The 18,936-nt window shown below is 42.8% G+C and overlaps 1 protein-coding gene across 11 annotated transcripts in view; it reads right to left on the reverse strand.

Annotated features, from left to right (window-relative positions):
* Positions 1-18,936, reverse strand: part of KIAA1217 (KIAA1217 ortholog) — a 531,277-nt gene that overhangs the window by 242,231 nt on the left and 270,110 nt on the right. For 10 of the 11 annotated variants that reach the window (XR_007772456.1, XR_007772455.1, XM_050938988.1 and 7 more), the window contains exon 2: positions 8,242-8,525. Coding sequence is in view for 8 of the 11 variants with exons in the window: in XM_050938988.1 (XP_050794945.1) it covers positions 8,242-8,525 (284 nt within the window). In the remaining 3 variants the exon portion in view is untranslated. Of the gene's footprint in view, positions 1-2,859; positions 2,962-8,241; positions 8,526-18,936 lie in introns of those variants that run through there. The other variant, XM_050938990.1, reaches the window with a different exon arrangement.

Genomic DNA, 18,936 nt, shown 5'->3' on the forward strand with positions numbered 1-18,936 from the left:
TCTGCGATACAAACCTAAAGAGAAATTAAACTGTTTTTCAGTATGATTTACTTTGACGGGAAATAGCTTTATTAATACTTTTTGCTGCTTTAAAAAAAGAACAGTTACTTTAGCACTTTCAACTGATAAATACAAATGCAGAAACCACATGGTGTAAATATTATATGGCAGAAGCTATTTCTACATCAGTTAAACTCCACATATACCACTCATGCTTTTATTGCTAATAGTTTAATATGTTATAGAGCAGTGTACATTTGCTCACTACCTTAGTCTCTTACTTTTCCAGTATGAGTGAAATTAAAACACTTTCCACTTCTGCATCATACTCAACATTTTAACCCATCGAATCCACTTCACGACACAAATGAAATAATGCTTTGTTCATATTAATGATTTGTACACATGGGACAAAGGGAGATGTGCAGAAGCAGCATGGATTCCCTCTTTTCTCCTGAAATGAGTGGAAGCTCCCTCCACAAGTTTGTGGCTCTGCGAGTTCATAGGGTCATGCAGAGGCCAGAAGGGGTAGGACTGACTAATCTCTGTATTATCCCTTTTAGTGTGTGGAAATGTACTATTTAACATAATGCTGCTCCTGTCAGAAATATGTAAGTGGAAACAACCTTGATGCTTTGAAAAGTGCTCTACACCTTGGAAAGTGTTCCACATCTCAAGCTGGTGTAAGGAGGCAGGCATTGGTGGAGATCTCATGACAGCCAAGCCTCCAATGTCTACACTGCATTGTAGACTCAGGTCTGTGGAACCCAGGCTTATGGACTTGGTACTTACTAACCTGCACTTCAGCATCCACATCACACTGTAAACCTGGGCTTACAATTGCTGGACTCAGATCTCACAGATGTGCTAACACATCCATACTACACTACACAGACCTTCTGACTTGAGTCTGTAACCTGAGCTGCATCCACACTGCAAAATGACAGTCATTGGTCTCAAGTCACAGCGGGACTCAGGCTCTAGCCCGTCCTCCCCTCTCCCCTGGCCTTGCACAGTTCTAAGACTCCAGTCCTGAGTGCTTGCTGACCCAAGTCAGACTGATGTCTGTGTGGACAGAAGGGGGACTTAGGCTCAAATCTGAGACAGACCCCAGGCTTTGTGTGCAGTGTAGACATACCCTAAAAGAGATCAGACTGTCAGACTTCCTTACCACAGTATGTACTCCATGCTGGGCAAGCCTGAAAAGACCAAAAGTGTGCAACTATAACTAAGATATCAATTAGTAGGCTTTTTTTGGTTAAACAAAAAATAATAATCAGCTAAACCAAAATCAGTCATAGATAAGACAAAAGGATGGGGGGCTGGCTAGAAAATGCAGCAGTTCCCAATTAAAAACGTTTATTCTCCATGCCCACAATATTTACGTTATAATCAAATGCTGCTTTTCTACTTATCGGTTCAGACCATAAATCTATTTACATAGCATGAGCAGCACTGAATAATTTTTTTCCATACCCCTTCCACATCATTAACCAGCATCAGTGTAATTAATGCAAATATGCTAGTTCATTTGACACATTGTTCAAAAGTACATATTTTAATATTAAAAACCTAACACCAGACGTTAAAAAATGTGTAGGCTGCAAATTAATTCAATAATTTCCCATTAATAACTATTTCTAAAGATTTTACTGAATGAAAACAATACAGCCGTGTAATGAACTAATGCATATAAATATAAATGCAGTTAAAGATATTTCTTCACTTTTTACTCCTCTCAGACTCATTCCTACTTACTTTGGTAATCGGTACTTGTTAACAGCAAGTTTATTTTAACTTGCGTGATCAAGTAATGCAGGATGTCAACCGTTCTTACACATTGGTTTTTCAACTGGAATTAGATAAAGTGTTTAAAACATTGTGCAGCCTGCTCATTTGCTAAATCCTACTGAAGGTTTACATTGAACTGATCAAGTTTCTATCCTGAGTTTACATTTCACAGGTGTTTTTAGACTGAACCTATGATCTTTCTGGTTTCAAATATCTATGCTTGGACACTAATTACCCAAACCCCACCCTTCTCTATCTTTAAGCTAACCTTGTAGATGTAAGGCTGCTTCAAGTAATTTTATCACAGCAGCGTTAATGAGGGAACTGTCCCCTGATTATAACTGTTTACTTGGTGTAACTTGTTGATTGATGTAAACACAAAAGGGGTTACAGCTAAGCACAAAGAGATTTTATTCTCTCTTAAATGTAGAAAATCCAACACTCTGGTTTTATCCTCAAAACCATAGAGATAAAGTAGAGTTTACTTGTGCTGTTGGATTTCCCCTCCAAACACTGTTGTCGACTTCCTACCAGATCTGCATTTATCCAGGACAAGCCTTTTTTTTAAATCACTCTCATAAATTATGTTGCAATATCAGTGCATACGTTTATAAAAAGTACTTCACTGACTGATTCTATAACCTACTAAAATAAATGCTTATGCATTTTGCAGATCTGAAATGCTGGAATAAATGTAGTTATAATTTTAAATATCTTGTTTTAGAAGTTAAAGGAGACACATCTGGCAATAATCTACAAACAACTACAGTGTCTCAGTTCTTGGTTTCTCCTCCAAAACACTACCTACAACATTTTTGCAGCATTATTCATATAATCAGCATAATGCATTACATTGCCTTTCAAATTATTCAGAATTCTCAGTTCATTCAAAAAAGAGCTTGTTTTAAGAAAAGAAAAGAAAAGAAAAGAAAAGAGAATATGCCATGCCAGAAAGCTCAGTTTATTGATTCAGATCTGCTGCCAAGAGGAACAATGCAGAAAAGCAGACTTCGGCATTTCAAAAATGTTTTTACAAAAAGTGCAAAGGGCAAAAAGAGTTATATTTACCTAAACCTAGAATTCCACAGGTGAGCAGGAGAAAAATTATGGAATCCTTTAGTCCCAAAAGTTTTCGTTTAGAATGAATTCTGTTGTAATCCTTTACGGTTGTCAGGTAAAATGCCCTCCATGTCTCTGCCGTGTTTTCTTTTGCCCTTTTGCAGCAAAACTCTGTCATTTGCATAAAACCTACTTCTAGCCTATAAGAGTTTTTGAACAACCACATGTTAAATTAGCTGTCCTGACATGCTCTTGCAAGCATGACATCATAAATCTCCATAGTTACCTTAACCCCACCTGCCTGCATGCAAAAGTTACCTGTCAGGTTGAGACCTACCACTTTGCTTCAACTGTACATTTTTTTTTTAAAGAAGCAACCCCATTCTGTAGTTATTCTGGATTTCACACCAATAGGGTTTTTTTTAGATTAATAGAAATCTAACTTCATTTGCAAATGGATTAAATTGTTCTTCAGAAAACACTAACTGAAATGCTAGGCATTGCTATCTGCCTCTCCCTGTCTAACAATGTACGTGATTAGTTAAAGAAAAATCCTACAGTGCCACATGTGTCTCAGATTGTACTCTAAACTTGCACGAGAAACTCAGCTTTTGAAAAGATTCGATTGATATGGCTTCTACAGGTTCATTTTCTTTCTCTCTCTTTAAAAAAAACTCTTTACTGATATAACTTGTAAAACAGGTTCACCTCAGGGATTTTTTCCCCTCCTCTCCTTTGAGAGAAGTTTAGCATTTTTAACCTTTTAACTGCAAATACTTTTTGAGTCTCAGAGCCATTGTCCTTGTTTATATACTTTTTCCTGGCCTCTATTAACCACAGTCACTCCCCCCAAAGCAGGCAGCATGTAACTCCAGAGCTGGAGAAGGTACTTTCTTTCCTTTCCTTTCCTTTTTAATCTTGTTGTGGACCTTTTTAGTCTCTCACTCTCATGAGCATGGAATATGGTCCTGACAAAGGCATGATACATGCAGCTATTACAGAGTTTCCACTACACCTGTCTGCTCTGTTAGTATACATAAATCCTGAGCTGCAACAAACTCTGGCTACTGTACTATTCTTAACAAAAGTAGTATCTAGCTCTTACATGGCTAACCATGCAACCAATTAGAATGAGACCACTCACCGTTATTTGTTATTTCGATTACAGCCCAGCCCAGCAGCCCTTGTGCTAGGCACTGTACGAACAAAGACAGGCAACCCGTCTTGGTGAGCTTTCTGTTTCAAGACACGTCACAACAAATGGGACTGGAAATGGGACAACAAGAGAGAAAGGAATACACAGCTACAAAAACTAACTATGTGCACAGCTGGGAGTTTTAAGTAATTAAAAATGATAAGATACAAATGAACAATATATCAGCAACTCCTCTAGCTTTTTACTTAGCGATTTTCAGGTGGTATTTTCCTGTAGACATTATGGAAGAATTGAGGAGCAATTTACAAAAGCAGGGCAGTGGCTTTAACAACTGCTTCAGAGAGGGCTTTCTATGCATAAAGCCAGCATGGAGGAAAGCATTAAGACACTGTGGAAAAGGTAGATGGTCAGCCAAGGCTGGTATCATTCACATAGTTGAGGGAACAACATGACATGATAATCAAAACTAATTTTCACCTCCATAGTTTCACCATAAAGTAGAGGCCAAATTCTCTATTGTACACATGTGCTGGCTGCAGCAAAGAGTGAGAGAGAAGGCCCAGAAGAGAGCCAATTAAAGCCTCTTGATTATCTGGCCAGTTCCATGCTGGTAGAAATTAGACCAAACCAGGAGCTGCTCCAAATTCTGCCATCTGATAATGGTCCCCAACAGACCATCTACCGACTGAGAACATCTGGGGTGTAATATAGCCTAACCATGCCACTTTGACATTGGGATTGCCAGGGATGTGGTGGTATAGTATCTTGCTAAGACTGCAAGGGACTCCCACACACATTGGAGTGCAACAGGAGTGAAGTGGGATCATGTAAACATTCAAAGTCTTCATAGGTGTAATAACCCATTATGGTATTTTGTATATATAATCTATATTTTTGTATATAGTACTTAGCTCTTATATAGCATGTGTGTGCTATATATTATAATTATAAAAGATGTGTGTGTACTGTGTATGTACCTTGTATACACACACAGTACACACACATATTTTATAATTATAATATATACACACATACATAAAGGCAAAATTGCATTACAACCTTCACTATTGAGCTGCTAACGTATTTCCATTACATGCACGTGTGCACACACACAAATGGTAAGGCATAACAATTATCTCTGGATTGTGTGTCTGAGATTATAACAGACTATTCTGACATATTTATATTAAAAAGTCCCTTACTACCAAATAGATACTTATTTTTGCATGTTTTAATATGGTTCTTTGTTTGGTTTATGGATGTTTAAAAAAACAAATGATGAATGGATGAGATCTCCATTCCTGAAAGCCCCAAAGAAACATGGCCTGATCCTTTGATAGTAATTTCAAGATAATTTTGTTTTAAAGTTTACACTCATTACAGAGAGTACATATGTCTAATCATCAAAAAAATAGGAACAGACTATATTCACATTGATTTCATCCCCAATAAATTATCAAGTACGACACATTTTAAACAAACAGCGAGAATGGTTACTGCATTCCTTCTGTAATTTATTGGCTTCAGAGAGAGATCAAGTTACAAACTGTGTAGGATGTCAGGCTGTGTAGGCTGTTCAAACCTAGGTTTGCAGTGTCTGCACCACTGGAACTAAATATTTACATGACTCAAAAAGATCTTATCTTAGGTCCCCCCTCCCCCTCTATTTAATTTGTACACTATCTTTATCTACCACCCAGCACATTCCACACAACCATGAAAGTTCATGAAAGAGATAAAAAGTATAATCACTGACAAAAATCCAAGACTTTCAAAGGAAGGAAGAGGCCTGTATAAAAATAGGATATAAATCATACCAGTTAGTGCTCAGGACATAGAGCAATCTGAGCTCATTTTCTTTTCTTTTACCAACAATTTTATTTTGAAGCACTGGAAGTCTATGATCCTAGGCTCCTTGGAATAGATGGGGGAGGGAGAGAGAGAGAGAGAGAGAGAGAGAGAGAGAGAGAGAGAGAGAGAGATTTTCAACACAATGTTCTGACCTAAGGGAAGGCCTCCAAAATGGTAGGACTTCGAAAATGCTGAGCAAGAATCTCAGAAGCATTAACATCCTAAGCTAATAAAGAAGAGGTGGCTTATACAATAAGTACCTTCGTCATCACAGGCACACAACATGAGGGACCCTTTGAGGAAGAAATATTCACAGGTGTGAAATAAGAAATGTCTCTTTATAAAACATGGACAAACATATGAATCCATAGAAAGTCCAATCACAAGGACTACAAATATGTTGCTAAATTACTTCGATTTTTACTCTCAACTTGCTGGTATTTAGTGCTGGAAAACCTACAAGCCCTAAGAAAAAAAACTTTAAAAAAAGGTGGCCTCCCATCATTTGTTAGACTGAGCACATTGGACAAAATGTTTTTTTTGAACAGTAGTACCTTTTCTCCAGGTTTGCTAGCCTCTGAATTTTTCAGCTTACTTGGCATTTAACAACTTGTGCCATAAAACAGGGTTGTTGTTTGTTTTTTTTAAATCCAGGTAGTGAAAAATTAATTATAGAACAAAATGTTTGTAAATAAATCTGATAGAAAAATGAAGTTGAATACTGTACTTGGCAACAGAGCACATCACTATGTCCTGAACACTTTCATTAACTACATTCTCTGTGTTCAAGTGTCAGCATGGCAATATTTTCATAATACATCAAGACATCACATCTTTCGTGGGCCCAAAATCTGCTTCTCTCTGCTGAAAAGTCACTGCACGCAGCCAAGAAACAAAGCAGCATGAGGCACATTTCTTAGAGACGAGTACCTGCCATCAAGATAGTTTGGAGAATGCAGATACTTAAAGGACGAGTCCACTCCATTTGTGTTAGTGGATTCAAAAGAAGAAAGGACAGCAAATAAATGAGTAACAGCCATAGGTGCTGGAACAGGAGTGCTGCCATACCCCCTCGCTTGAAGTGTTTTCCATCATTTACAGGGTTTACAGTTTGGTTCAAAGGCTCTCAACACCCCCACTATAAAAATTGTTCCAGCACCCATGGTAACAACTCCAACTGAGGTAAACCTACACTGTGTACAAATGTTTTCTTTTCTGCTAAGCTTGGCTTCCCAGGCTGAAAATGTAGCTAAAGCTAACAGCTGGTCCCATATTTTTAGGTAAGATGGTTAGCTGTCACCTGAAGCGGTGAGACTATTCTGGTTTCATTTTTGTCCTACCAGACTCTAATATATAAACTCTTCAGAAAACTTTTACCATATATACTCATTCATAAGCTGAATTTTTTTAGTAAAAAAGGGAAGCACCAGAGAAGGAGGTCAGCTTATGAAGGGTTATAGAGAGGGAGAGGTGGGACAAAGCCCCTCCCCACAACAGAGGGAGCAAGGAGAGGTAGCACTGCCAGCAGAGCCAGAAGGGAAGAGGCGTGGCCAGAGTCTCTCCACTTCTGGCCACACTGTTCTCCCCTCAGCCTCCAAAGCAGCTGCAGCCGTGCTGCTCGGCCCTACCCCCAAGAGCAGGCTGTGGCCGCGCCACCTGGCCCACCGGAGCACGCTGCGGCTGTGCTGCCCGGCCCATCCGGCTGGAACATGCTGCTGCCACGCTGCCCAGTCTGGCCCATCGGAGCAGGCTGCAGCTGCGCTGCCCAGCCTGCTGGAGCAGCTCCAGCCAGGCCAGAGGATGGGGAGAGTGTGGGGGTCCTGGGCTAGTGGTGGGGTCATGTGGGGGGTGGTCACAGGGGTCACTCCCCTGACCTCCAGCTTCTCCCCCCCCTGCCAAAAATTTTCCCACCAGTTGCTGTCCCGGCCTGTCAGGGTAGGCAGGAGGCACGCCGGGACACTTTGTTTACTTAGCTTTACCTCCGTGCCTGCGGACGCTCAAGGTAAACAAACCATCTTGGCCCACCAGCAGCTTATTCTCATGGCCCGGGAGCCAAAGTTTGCTGACCACTGAATTATAGGGTTGGCTTATGAACAGGTCATAAAATTTTTTCATTTTTACTTATCCATCTTGGGGGAGTTGGCTTATAAATGAACCGGCTTATGGCGGAGTATATACGGTTCACTGAATGGCACAAAAATGGCATCAAACAGTCATACTCTTCCCATTTAAAAAAAATCTAAAAACAAAACAAAGCCCATCCAATTACATTTGTTTAGGGTTTGCTACATTCCCATTTTTTCTAACCATTTAACATTGAATTTTATGAAAGTTAGATATACTTTTTTTTAAACAAAAAACAATAAATTACTTTGTTTTCATACCTGATCTCTCAGCCTTTCTTGGTGTCCCATTATTGCTGTAGCATGATGGGGATATTTCTGTTTCAGATGCTCCAGAAAAGCCTCTCTCTTTCTGTCCATTTCTGATGTCTGCATTCCCAGTATTTCTTTGGAACTGCGAGGTCCACCTACAGTATGTCTGCGAGGGATGTTGCGGGTAGGCTTTGGATTGGAAGTATTACTGTTTCCAGTTGCAAGGAGTTCTTTAGATCGAAGACATTCTGCATCGTCTAATGATGTCACATGCAAATTTTTTTTTCCCTGGTCTGAAAAAAAAAAAAAAAGACTATTATAAGAACATAACCGCAACAGTCACATTTATAAGGAATAAATATAGCGAGGTCAATTAAAAAAATATAGTAGTATACAACATCCTGTTCTACACCACTGACGGGGGAATGACGTGTTATTAAGCTTTAATAAAATACCCAGACAGAATTGTTTATACCAGCTGTATTATACAGTACTGAATGCCTCACAGAGAACTGAACGTCATTTAAGAAAGATGTCCCTTTATACCATCTTCACTATTATCTGAAGTAAAAAGAAGATACAGCAAAGCCTTTACTCCCTAACTTTTAAAATCTATAGGATGCTTTCCACAAGCAGAAACAGTTTTCTGCAACATGTTCCAGTACATTTAATGAGCCTGTAACTAGTCTCCTTAGGGATAGCTACTGATAAAATTCCTTTGACAAAGCAGATTTCAAATCCTTAATCTTTTCAAAGTATGTTTTCCACATGCTCTGAAATGCCTATAAAATAGTAAGAGAAGCACTTGGGTTTTGTTTCTGTTTTCTGACTGTAGCCAGGTTTTAAATTTCATGGATCTCACTTGGATTTTATACCTCTCTGAGACAGCAGATTGGAAAATACAGCATCACTTTTTCAATAAACCACTCCTTGAGAAATAAAATAAAAGCAAGTTTTATGTGACAAAAAAGAGGAAAAAAGTCAGATAAAGAAGACTTTAAAGTTGTAAAGTTTAAGACCAATGGCCATGGATCCTTTTGTAAAAAGATAGCTAGACATAGAGGGTATGTTAGTGCTAGCTTAGCTGAAGGTAACTGTGTAACATGAACCCTCTGGTGCCTGAAGAAGTGTAGGTTGGAGGTTTGTTACCTAATACCTATGAAAAATCCCCCTCTCCTTTGTCAGCAAAGGGGAACAACAAACAGCAGCATTGAAAAGGCCTCCTAAGTCCATTCTGTAGCCTTACTCACCTTTGTTATGCACCCTAGAATGTCCTTATTAACATTAACTCTTTATAGACTTTAAATGTTCATCCCTTTAAATTTCTTGCTTCATTTATCTCTATATACTGCTATTTCACTAAAAGTTCTTTATCCTCATAGCACCCCCAGTAGCTCTCTTTGGGGGGAGGGATGGCTCAGTAGTTTGAGCATTAGCCTGCTAAACCCAGGGTTGTGAGTTTAATCCTTGAGAGGGCCACTTAGGGATCTGGGGCAAAAATCAGTACTTGGTCCTGCTAGTGAAGGCAGGGGGCTGGACTTGATGACGTTTCAAGGTTCCTTCCTGTTCTAGGAGATTGGTATATCTCCAATTATTATTGGGTTTTTTTTTTAATCTCGGAACACATCCCTTTGCATGTTACTATATTTTGGGAATCAATACGTTCTCCCAACTTTCATAGATTCATCAATATTAAGGACAGAAGCAACTATTAGATCAACTAATTGGACCTTATGTTTTATGACCTCCTGTACACAGGTGACTCAGTTGCTCCTGATACCATTCCCACTTGTCTGTCCACCATTTAGGTCCTCACTATGCAATAAGATACACATTGGTGGACCCCCATTGATTTCACCTTAGATTGCATGTTCTTCAGAGGAAAGGACTTTTCTGTGAGCTATCTAGCACAATGGTTCTCAACCAGAGGCATGTGTACTCCTGGGGGTACTCAGAGGTCTTCCAGGGGGTACATCAATTCACTCAACTAGATATTTGCCTAATTTTACAACAGGCTACATAAAAAGAACTAACAAAGTCAGTACAAACTAAAACTTCATACGGGCAAAATGAGAAAGTAAGCAATTTTTCTGTAATAGTGTGGCTGTATTTTTATGTTTGATTTTGTAAGCAAGTAGTTAAGTGAGGTGAAACTTGGGGGTATGCAAGAAAAATCAGTCTCCTGAAAGGGGTACAGTATTCTGGAAAAGTTGAGAAAAATGGTTACTTACATCTCAAAGAACAACCGTTACAAAAGTGTTGCTAATAGAATATCAGGGTTGGAAGAGACCTCATCTAGTCCAACCCTCTGCTCAAAGCAGGACCAATCCCCAGGCAGATTTTTGCCCCAGATCCCTAAATGGCCCCTTCAGGGATTGAGCTCACAGTCCTGGGTTTAGCAAGCCAATGCTCAAACCACTGAGCTATCCTTCCCCCACCCCAGGTCTATTCCAAGTAGGTGTGTGTGCACTGCGTGCACTTGTTGGTAGGTTTTTTCCCCTAGCAGTACCCGTCGGGTCAGCTGTGGAACCCCCTGGAGTCCCGCCTTCATGGCAATGTATATAGGTCGCTGCTGACCCGCTGCCTCCTCAGTTCCTTCTTGCCAGAATACTCTGACAGAGAGAAGGTGGGTAGGTCTTGGAATGGACATGAGCAACACATCCTCGAAGAACAACAGTTATGAAAGGCAGGTAACCGTTTTTCCTTCAAGTCCTTGCTCATGGCGATTCCAAATCGGTGACTACCAAGCAATTCCCAGGAGGAGGAGTCAGAGTTCACCCACTCGCAGACTGCAGCACCGTCAAATGCTGCATTGTCTCTAGCCTGCTGAGTAATGGCGTAGTTGACGTAAAGGTGTGGATTGATGATCATGTTGCTGCCCTGCAGATGTCCTGAATGGGGAGCTGTGCCAGGAATGCCACTGAGGATGCCTGCATCCTTGTGGAGTGCACTGGGCAGGTATCTTTGCTAGGCTAAAGCATGCCCTGATACATGCCGTATTCCATGATCCTTTGGGAGGACACTAGGAGCCCCCTCATCCAATTCCCACCCTTCTGCTGTGGCAGGGAATAGACTCCACTTGCCATTGAAAGATCCCTGTTCAATGCACCAGAGAATGGAAAACAAACCAAAAAAACCCTTCTTTTTTTAATTGCAATGAAGAGCTGTGTCGACTTTCAAAATGGCTTCATCCTTTCACTGTAAAAAGCTAACATTCATCTGACATCCAGGGAGCGGAGCAGCTGTTCCTGGTTTAACTAGCATGTGGCCTTAGGGAAGATCACTAGAAGAAAATGTTCTGATTCATGTGGAATTGTGAAACTACCTTTGGGAGGAAGGCCAGATGCGGCAGCAACTGTACCTTGTCCTTATAAAAAGCAGTACACGGGGGCTTGGACGTCAAGGCCTTGAGCTCAGACACCCTCCTGGTAGAAGTTATGGTCACTAGGAATGTCACTTTCCAGGAAAGACAGAGGAGCAAGTATGTTGCTAGGGGCTCAAAAGGAGGGTCCCATCAGCCTTGAGAGCACCAGGTTGAGATCCCATGGGGTGATTGGCTGTCTTATCAGAGGGTACAGGCTATCTAGTCCAGTGGTTCTCAAACTGTATGTCGGGACCCCAAAGTGGGTCATTAACCTGTTTTAATGAGGTCACCAGTGCTGGCGTTAGACTTGCTGGGGCCCGGGGCCAAAGCACAAGTTCCACCGCCTGGGGCTAAAGCCCAAGGGCTGCGTGCCTGGGTGGCGGGGTCAGGCTTCATCTTCAGCCCTGGGCAGATGGGCTCAGGTTACAGTTCCCCTGTCTGGGGCTGAAGCCCTTGGGGTTCAGCTTTGGTAGTAATTTCTGTTGTCAGAAGGAGGTTGCAATGCAATGAAGTTTGAGAACCCCTAATCTAGTCCTTTGAGGAAGCAGCCAATCATGGGATTAGCGAATACTGACCAGCCAGCAGAACTGGGATGAAAAGCCAAGATGGTGGCCAGGTGCAACTTTATTGACGACACTGCCAGGCCTTGCTGTTTCAGGTGCAGTAATAGTCCAGAATGAAAGGAATCAACGAGTGTAATGGCAGAGTGTCTCTTTGCAGAGACCAGATTGAGAATCTCTTCCACTTAGCCAGATAAGCAGCTCAAGTAGATGACTTCCTGCTGCCAAGGAGAACCTCCCTAGCAGAGTCTGAACATGCAAGTTCCAAAGCGATTTGCCACGTAGTTTCCATGCTGTGAGGAGCAGAGTCTCTAGATTGGGATGCTGGAGGTAGCCGTTAGTCTGCATGATCAAGTCCAGGACCAAGGGCAGTGTTATAGGTGTTCCACCAACAGGTCTAGACGCATGGTGAACTAGTGTTAACATGGCCATGCTGGCGCTATCAAGATCATTGATGCTCCCTCTCTTCAGACCTTCAGCAGATCATTGTGTACAAGCAAGAAGGGTGAGAATGGATACAGCAGCTGCCCCTTCCAAAGGAGAAGAAAGGCGTCTGCAAGTGAGCCCAGGCTGTGATTCACGAAGAACAGAACTGCTGACACTTCCTGTTGCAAACAAGTCTATCTGGGGAAATACCCACCCCTGGAAGATGCTCATTACGACATCTAGGCGGAGGGACCAATCATCATCGTGAAAGGATCTGCTGAGATGATTGGCCAGTTCATTCGGAGAGCCCGGAAGGTGCCAATGCCTGCACATGTATGGAGTGGACAATGCAGAAGTCCCACAGCTTGAGGGCTTCCTGGCACAGAGGAGAGGAGCGAGCACCTCCCTGTTTGTTAATATAGAACATCGCTGTTGTATTATCTGTCAATACTGATACACATATGCCCTGCAGATGGGTTTGAAATGTCTGGCAAGCAAAGCGAACCGCACATAGCTCCATGACGTTGATGTGCAGTGATAGTTCTGCCTGGGACCACAGACCTTGAGTCCTGATTCTTCCCAAGTGCACCCCCAACCCATTGCCGATGTGTCTGTTACTAGAGACAGGGCACTCCTGCACATACTGCTTGCAGGTCTAGTCATCACCTGAGGGACTCGATAACTGGAGGAATGAGTGGGACCAACTTGTCTAGGCAGTGTCAGTTTGGCTTGTACACCAAGGCTAACCAAGCCTGAAGAGGATGGAACCACAGCCTGGTGTGCTGTACTACATATGTAAAGGCGGCCATATGGCCGAGCAACTTCAGGCAATTTTGCACTGTTGTGGTGGGGTATCGCCTGAGTTCCTCTATGATGGTGCCCAAGGAGAGAAAGCGAGTTTCCGGAACGAATGACCTGGCTTGACCAGAGTATAGGAGAGCTCCGCTGAACTCTATCCTCTGAGTAGGAGGTTAGGGTTGACCATTCAATATCAGGCTGAGCCTGTGGAATGTTGTCTGAACTAGACTCACACGGGCCTCCACTTGGGCCCTGGAGTGGCCATTGATTAGCCAGTCGTCGAGGTACATTAATACTTGCATCCACCATTTCCACAGCAAGGATGCCATGACCGACATGAACTTGCTGAACACCCGAGGGGATGCTGGGAGGCTGAAGGGGAGAACTGTAAACTGATTGTGAGTGCTGACCACAAAGTGGAGGAACCAGCTGTGGGACGGGACTATGCACATGTGAAAATACGCGCCCTTCAAGTCGATGGTGTCGTAGCAGTCCCCCGGATCCAGGGAGGGGACAATGGAAGCCAGGTAGACCATGCTGAACTTTATCTTCTTCATGAATCTGTTGAGTTTTCGCAGGACTAAAATAGATCTGAGCCCACCTTTGGCCTTCAGAATAAGGAAATACTTGGAACAGAACCCCCTGCCCCTGAACTCCTCTACTGCCCCGAGCAGTAGCAGTGATTGCACCTGAGAAGAGTCCTTATTGTAGTAGAGATAGGCCTGAAATAAAAGCCCAAATCCAAATGTCACCAAACTTTGAGAAGTGTGAATTTGGCTGCTATCTCTGTGACACACTGAACCTAAATCTTGAACCCAAACAGCTTCACATCCATCCCCATACTCTTGAGTGTCCCTAGCTTCTGTTTGCCAGAAGCTAGGAGTGAATGACAGGAGATGGATCACGATGATAGCCTGTTCCATTCATTCCCTCTGACACATTTGAAATTAGCCACTGTCAGAAGATAGGATACTGGGCTAAAATGACCACTGGAATGAACCAGCACAGCTGTTCTTGTGTTCTTATATTCCTAACCCTGGAGAAGTTTAGATCTACATCCAAATTCAAACTTTCTAGTAAAGAGAAACACTACATAAAAGTTACAGAAGGATGACTTGCTGCAGACTCAGAACATCATACTCCTTCATAGTGATACTTTTTTTTTACCTATCTTGCATACCTCTTGGTGACTGGCAATACACTTCTCACATAGGAGGCTCTAGAGTTCAAAGCTAGACTTTCATACTAAATTTGCCTCCTTAACATGTTCCTTTAAATATGCAAAAACCCCAAAAAACCCACAATAATGCAATTTTTAAATCTTTAGCTGACTTTGAGCAAGTCAGCATTCCTAAAAGTGTCTCCAACATCAGAACATCAGAGCTGCAGCCACACATGTTGAGGTCTATTGGACAACGCAAATTTTCCATGTGTAACTTAATTACAAAAACTCCCAACCTCAATAACTTTGTGATGATGCTTTCTCAAAAGTCAGGGAGAAATCCTACCACCAGATACACTGAGATTTGTTTGAAAGAAGTGGTAAAAATGAGTATTTTGTTTGCAATAAAGAAATGTGGCTCTTCCAAATGCATCAATGTTCAAAAGGTTTCTGTAGGCTGTGCACCCACATCAATGAATCTCCAGTAAGAGGGATAATCTGGCATTTTTAATCCATCACACACCAAATATAGATATCATTTTTCTGAACTTGTTGAAATGGAAGTGCCAGGCAAAAAGACGTTCTGTATTTCTAGTTGAACAGAGGTCATCTCAGATGTCTGAGTATTAGGCATAAGCACGGCTACGTATATATATACCCTCACACACAAACCCCCTAATGTAAGGGTCACAATAGCAGCTGTGAGCACTTCCTTGAGGAAACAATACAGGCCTTGTCTACATTTGCTGTGGAATTTAGGGTATGTGCAGCTACATGCCACATTGAAAAGCAGACTGCGTTCACACTTGTCACTGTGGTGTGTAGATCACAGGTCCTGGTTCTCATAGGGAACTTCAATCATCCTGATATCTGCTGGGAGAGCAACACAGCGATGCACAGGCAATTCAGGAGGTTTTTCGAAAGTGTAGGGGACAATTTCCTGGTGCAAGTGCTGGAGGAACCAACTAGAGGCAGATCTCTTCTTGACCTGCTGCTCACAGACAGGGAAGAATTAGTAGGGGAAGCAAAAGTGGACGGGAACCTGGGAGGCAGTGACCATGAGATGGTAGAGTTCAGGATACTGACAAAAGGAAGAAAGGAGACTAGCGGAATATGGACCCCAGACTTCAGAAAAGCAGACTTTGACTCCCTCAGAGAACTGATGGGCAGGATTCCCTAGGAGAGTAACATGAAGGGGAAAGGAGTCCAGGAGAGCTGGCTGTATTTTAAAGAGTCCTTATTGAGGTTGCAGGAACAAACCATCCTGATGTGTAGAAAGAATAGTAAATATGGCAGGTGAGCAGCTTGGCTTAACAGTGAAATCCTTGCTGATCTTAAACACAAAAAAGAAGCTTACAAGAAGTGGAAGGTTGGACAAATGAACAGGGAGGAGTATAAAAATATTGCTCAGGCATGCAGAAGTGAAATCAGGAAGGCCAAATCACACTTGGAGTTGCAGCTAGCAAGAGATGTTAAGAGTAACAAGAAGGGTTTCTTTAGGTGTATTTGCAACAAAAAGAAAGTCAAGGAAAGGGTGGGCCCCTTACTGAATGAGGGAGGCAACCTAGTGACAGAGGATGTGGAAAAAGCTAATGTACTCAATGCTTTTTTTTGCCTCTGTATTCACGAACAAGGTCAGCTCCCAGACTACTGCACTGGGCAGCACAGTATGGGGAGAAGATGACCAGCCCTCTGTGGAGAAAGAAGTGGTTTGAAACTATTTAGAAAAGCTGGATGAGCACAAGTCCATAGGGCTGGATGCACTGCATCCAAAGGTGATAAAGGAGTTAGCGGATGTGATTGCAGAGCCATTGGCCATTATCTTTGAAAACACATGGCGACCAGGGGAGGTCCCATATGACTGGAAAAAGGCTAATGTAGTGCCCATCTTTAAAAAAGGGAAGGAGGAGGATCCGGTGAACTACAGGCCAGTCACCCTCACCTCAGTCCCTAGAAAAATCATGGAGCAAGTCCTCAAGGAATAGATTCTGATGTACTTAGAGGAGAGGAAACTGATCAGGAACAGTCAGCATGGATTCACCAAGGGCAAGTTATGCCTGAGTAACCTAATTGCCTTCTATGATGAGATAACTGGGTCTGTGGATGAGGAGACTGTGTGCTATTCCTTGACTTTAGCAAAGCTTTTGATACGGTCTCCTACACTATTCTTGCCGGCAAGTTAAAGAAGTATGGGCTGGATGAATGGACTATAAGTGAATAGAAAGCTGAACAAATCATCGTGCTCAACGGACAGTGATCAATGGCTCCATGTCTAGTCGGCAGCCGGTATCAAGCAGAGTGCCCCAAGGGTAGGTCCTGGGGCTGGCTTTGTTCAATATCTTCATTAATGATCTGGAGGATGACGTGGACTGCACTCGCAGCAAGTTTGCAGATGACGCTACATTGGGAGGAGTGGTAGATATGCTGGAAGGTAGGGATAGGATACAGAGGGACCTAGACAAATTAGAGGATTGGGCCAAAAGAAATCTGATGAGGTTCAACAAGGACAAGTTCAGAATCCTGCCCTTAGGACGGAAGAATCCCATGCACTGCTACAGACTAAGGGCCAGGTGGCTAGGCAGCAGTTCTGCAGAAAAGGACCTGGGGGTTACAGTGGACAAGAAGCTGGATATAAGTCAACAGTGTGCCCTTGTTGCCAGGAAGGCTAACAGCTTTTTGGGCTGTATAAGTAGGGACAATGCCAGCAGATCAAGGGATGTGATCATTCCCCTCTATTCGGCGTTGATGAGGCCTCATCTGGAGTACTGTGTCCAGTTTTGGGCCTCACACTACAAGAAGGATGTGGAAAAATTGGAATGGGTCCAGCAGAGGGCAACAAAAATGATTAGGGGAGCACAAGAGACTTATGAGTAGAAGCTGAGGGAACAGGGATTGTTTAGTCTGCAGAAGAGAAGAACGAGGGGGGATTTGATAGCTGCTTTCAACTACGTGAAAGGGGATTCCAAAGAGGATGGATCTAGACTGTTCTCAGTGGTACCAGATGGCAGAACAAGGAGTAATGGTGTCAAGTTACAGTGGGGGAGGCAAGTCTACAGCTTTTGACATGAAGGGGTAAATTGTTACTTGGGCCTTTGGGTTGATGAATTTGGAGTCCACTAAGGATTGGTGGATAGCTGACACTTGTGCCCCCGTGTCTCTCCACGCGATAACCTTCTTTCCGCCCACTCTCAAAGTTTCCTTTTGCTCCGAGGGTATTTGAGAGGCATCTGGGCCTGGGGATCTTTGGTGTGATGGTGGTGTAACGAACTGCACTCGGTTGGGGTTCTTGGGGCAGTTGGCCTTTATATGTCCCAGTTCATTACATTTAAAGCATCGTCCAGCTGACTGGTCACTGGGCCGAGGTGCGTTACTGGAGACTGGTGAGGTGGGAGAATAGGCAGTCTGGGGCCTTCCTTGGGTTGTAGGTGGGGTCTTGGGTTGCCCTTGGTTATAGGGTTTATTGTCGGTGTGCCCCTTGTGGTATTCGCTCCCCTTGACAGTAGCTTTTTTCTTTTCTGTCACTTCCACCCATTTGGCTCCAATCTCCCCCACCTCAGTTATAGTTTTGGGCTTCCCATCTAGGATGTACCTTTCTATTTCCTCAGGAACACCCTCCAAGAACTGCTCCATTTGTATTAGGAGATGCAGCTCGGCCAGAGTGTTAACCTTTGTTCCTGATATCCAGGCATCATAATTTTTTCCAATGTGGTAGGCGTGTCGGGGAAATGACACATCTGGTTTCCACCTTAAGGCTCTGAACTGCCAACGGGCATGTTCAGGTGATACCCCCATTCTGATTCTGGCCTTGGTTTGAAAAAGTTTATAATCGTTCATGGTTTCCCTAGGCATTTCAGCCGCCACCTCTGCTAAGGGTCCACTGAGCTGTGGTCTCAGTTCTACCATGTACTGGTCTTCAGAGATGCTGTACCCAAGGCAGGCCCTTTCAGAATTTTCTAAGGTGGCCTCAGTGTCATCTCCTGCCTTGTAGGTGGGAAATTTCTTGGGATGTGGAACCGTAACTGGAGAAGGGTTTTTAGGGTTGGCTGGATCATGCTGCCTAGCCTGTGCTAATTCCAGTTCATGCTTTCTCTCTTTTTCCCTCTCTTCTGTCTCTTTTTGTTGCTTTTCTATGTCTCTTTGGTGGGCCGTCTCTTTGGCTTTTTCCTGCCTTTCTATTAGCTCCATCTCTTTTTCTTTCATTTCCATCTCTTGTTGTTTTATCCTCATCTCCTTTTCTTTTATTTCTATTTCTTGTTGTTTTATCCTCATCTCCTTTTCTTTTTTTTCCATGTCTCGCTTGTGGTCTGCATCTTTAATTTGTCCCTCTGCATCCAGTTTTGCCCGTTCCTTGGAACTCAGACTTCTGGCTTTCTTGTGCTGGGTGCGCCCTCTGC

This window comes from Gopherus flavomarginatus, chromosome 2 (assembly GCF_025201925.1).
Source record: "Gopherus flavomarginatus isolate rGopFla2 chromosome 2, rGopFla2.mat.asm, whole genome shotgun sequence".
Lineage (NCBI taxonomy): Eukaryota > Metazoa > Chordata > Testudines > Testudinidae > Gopherus > Gopherus flavomarginatus.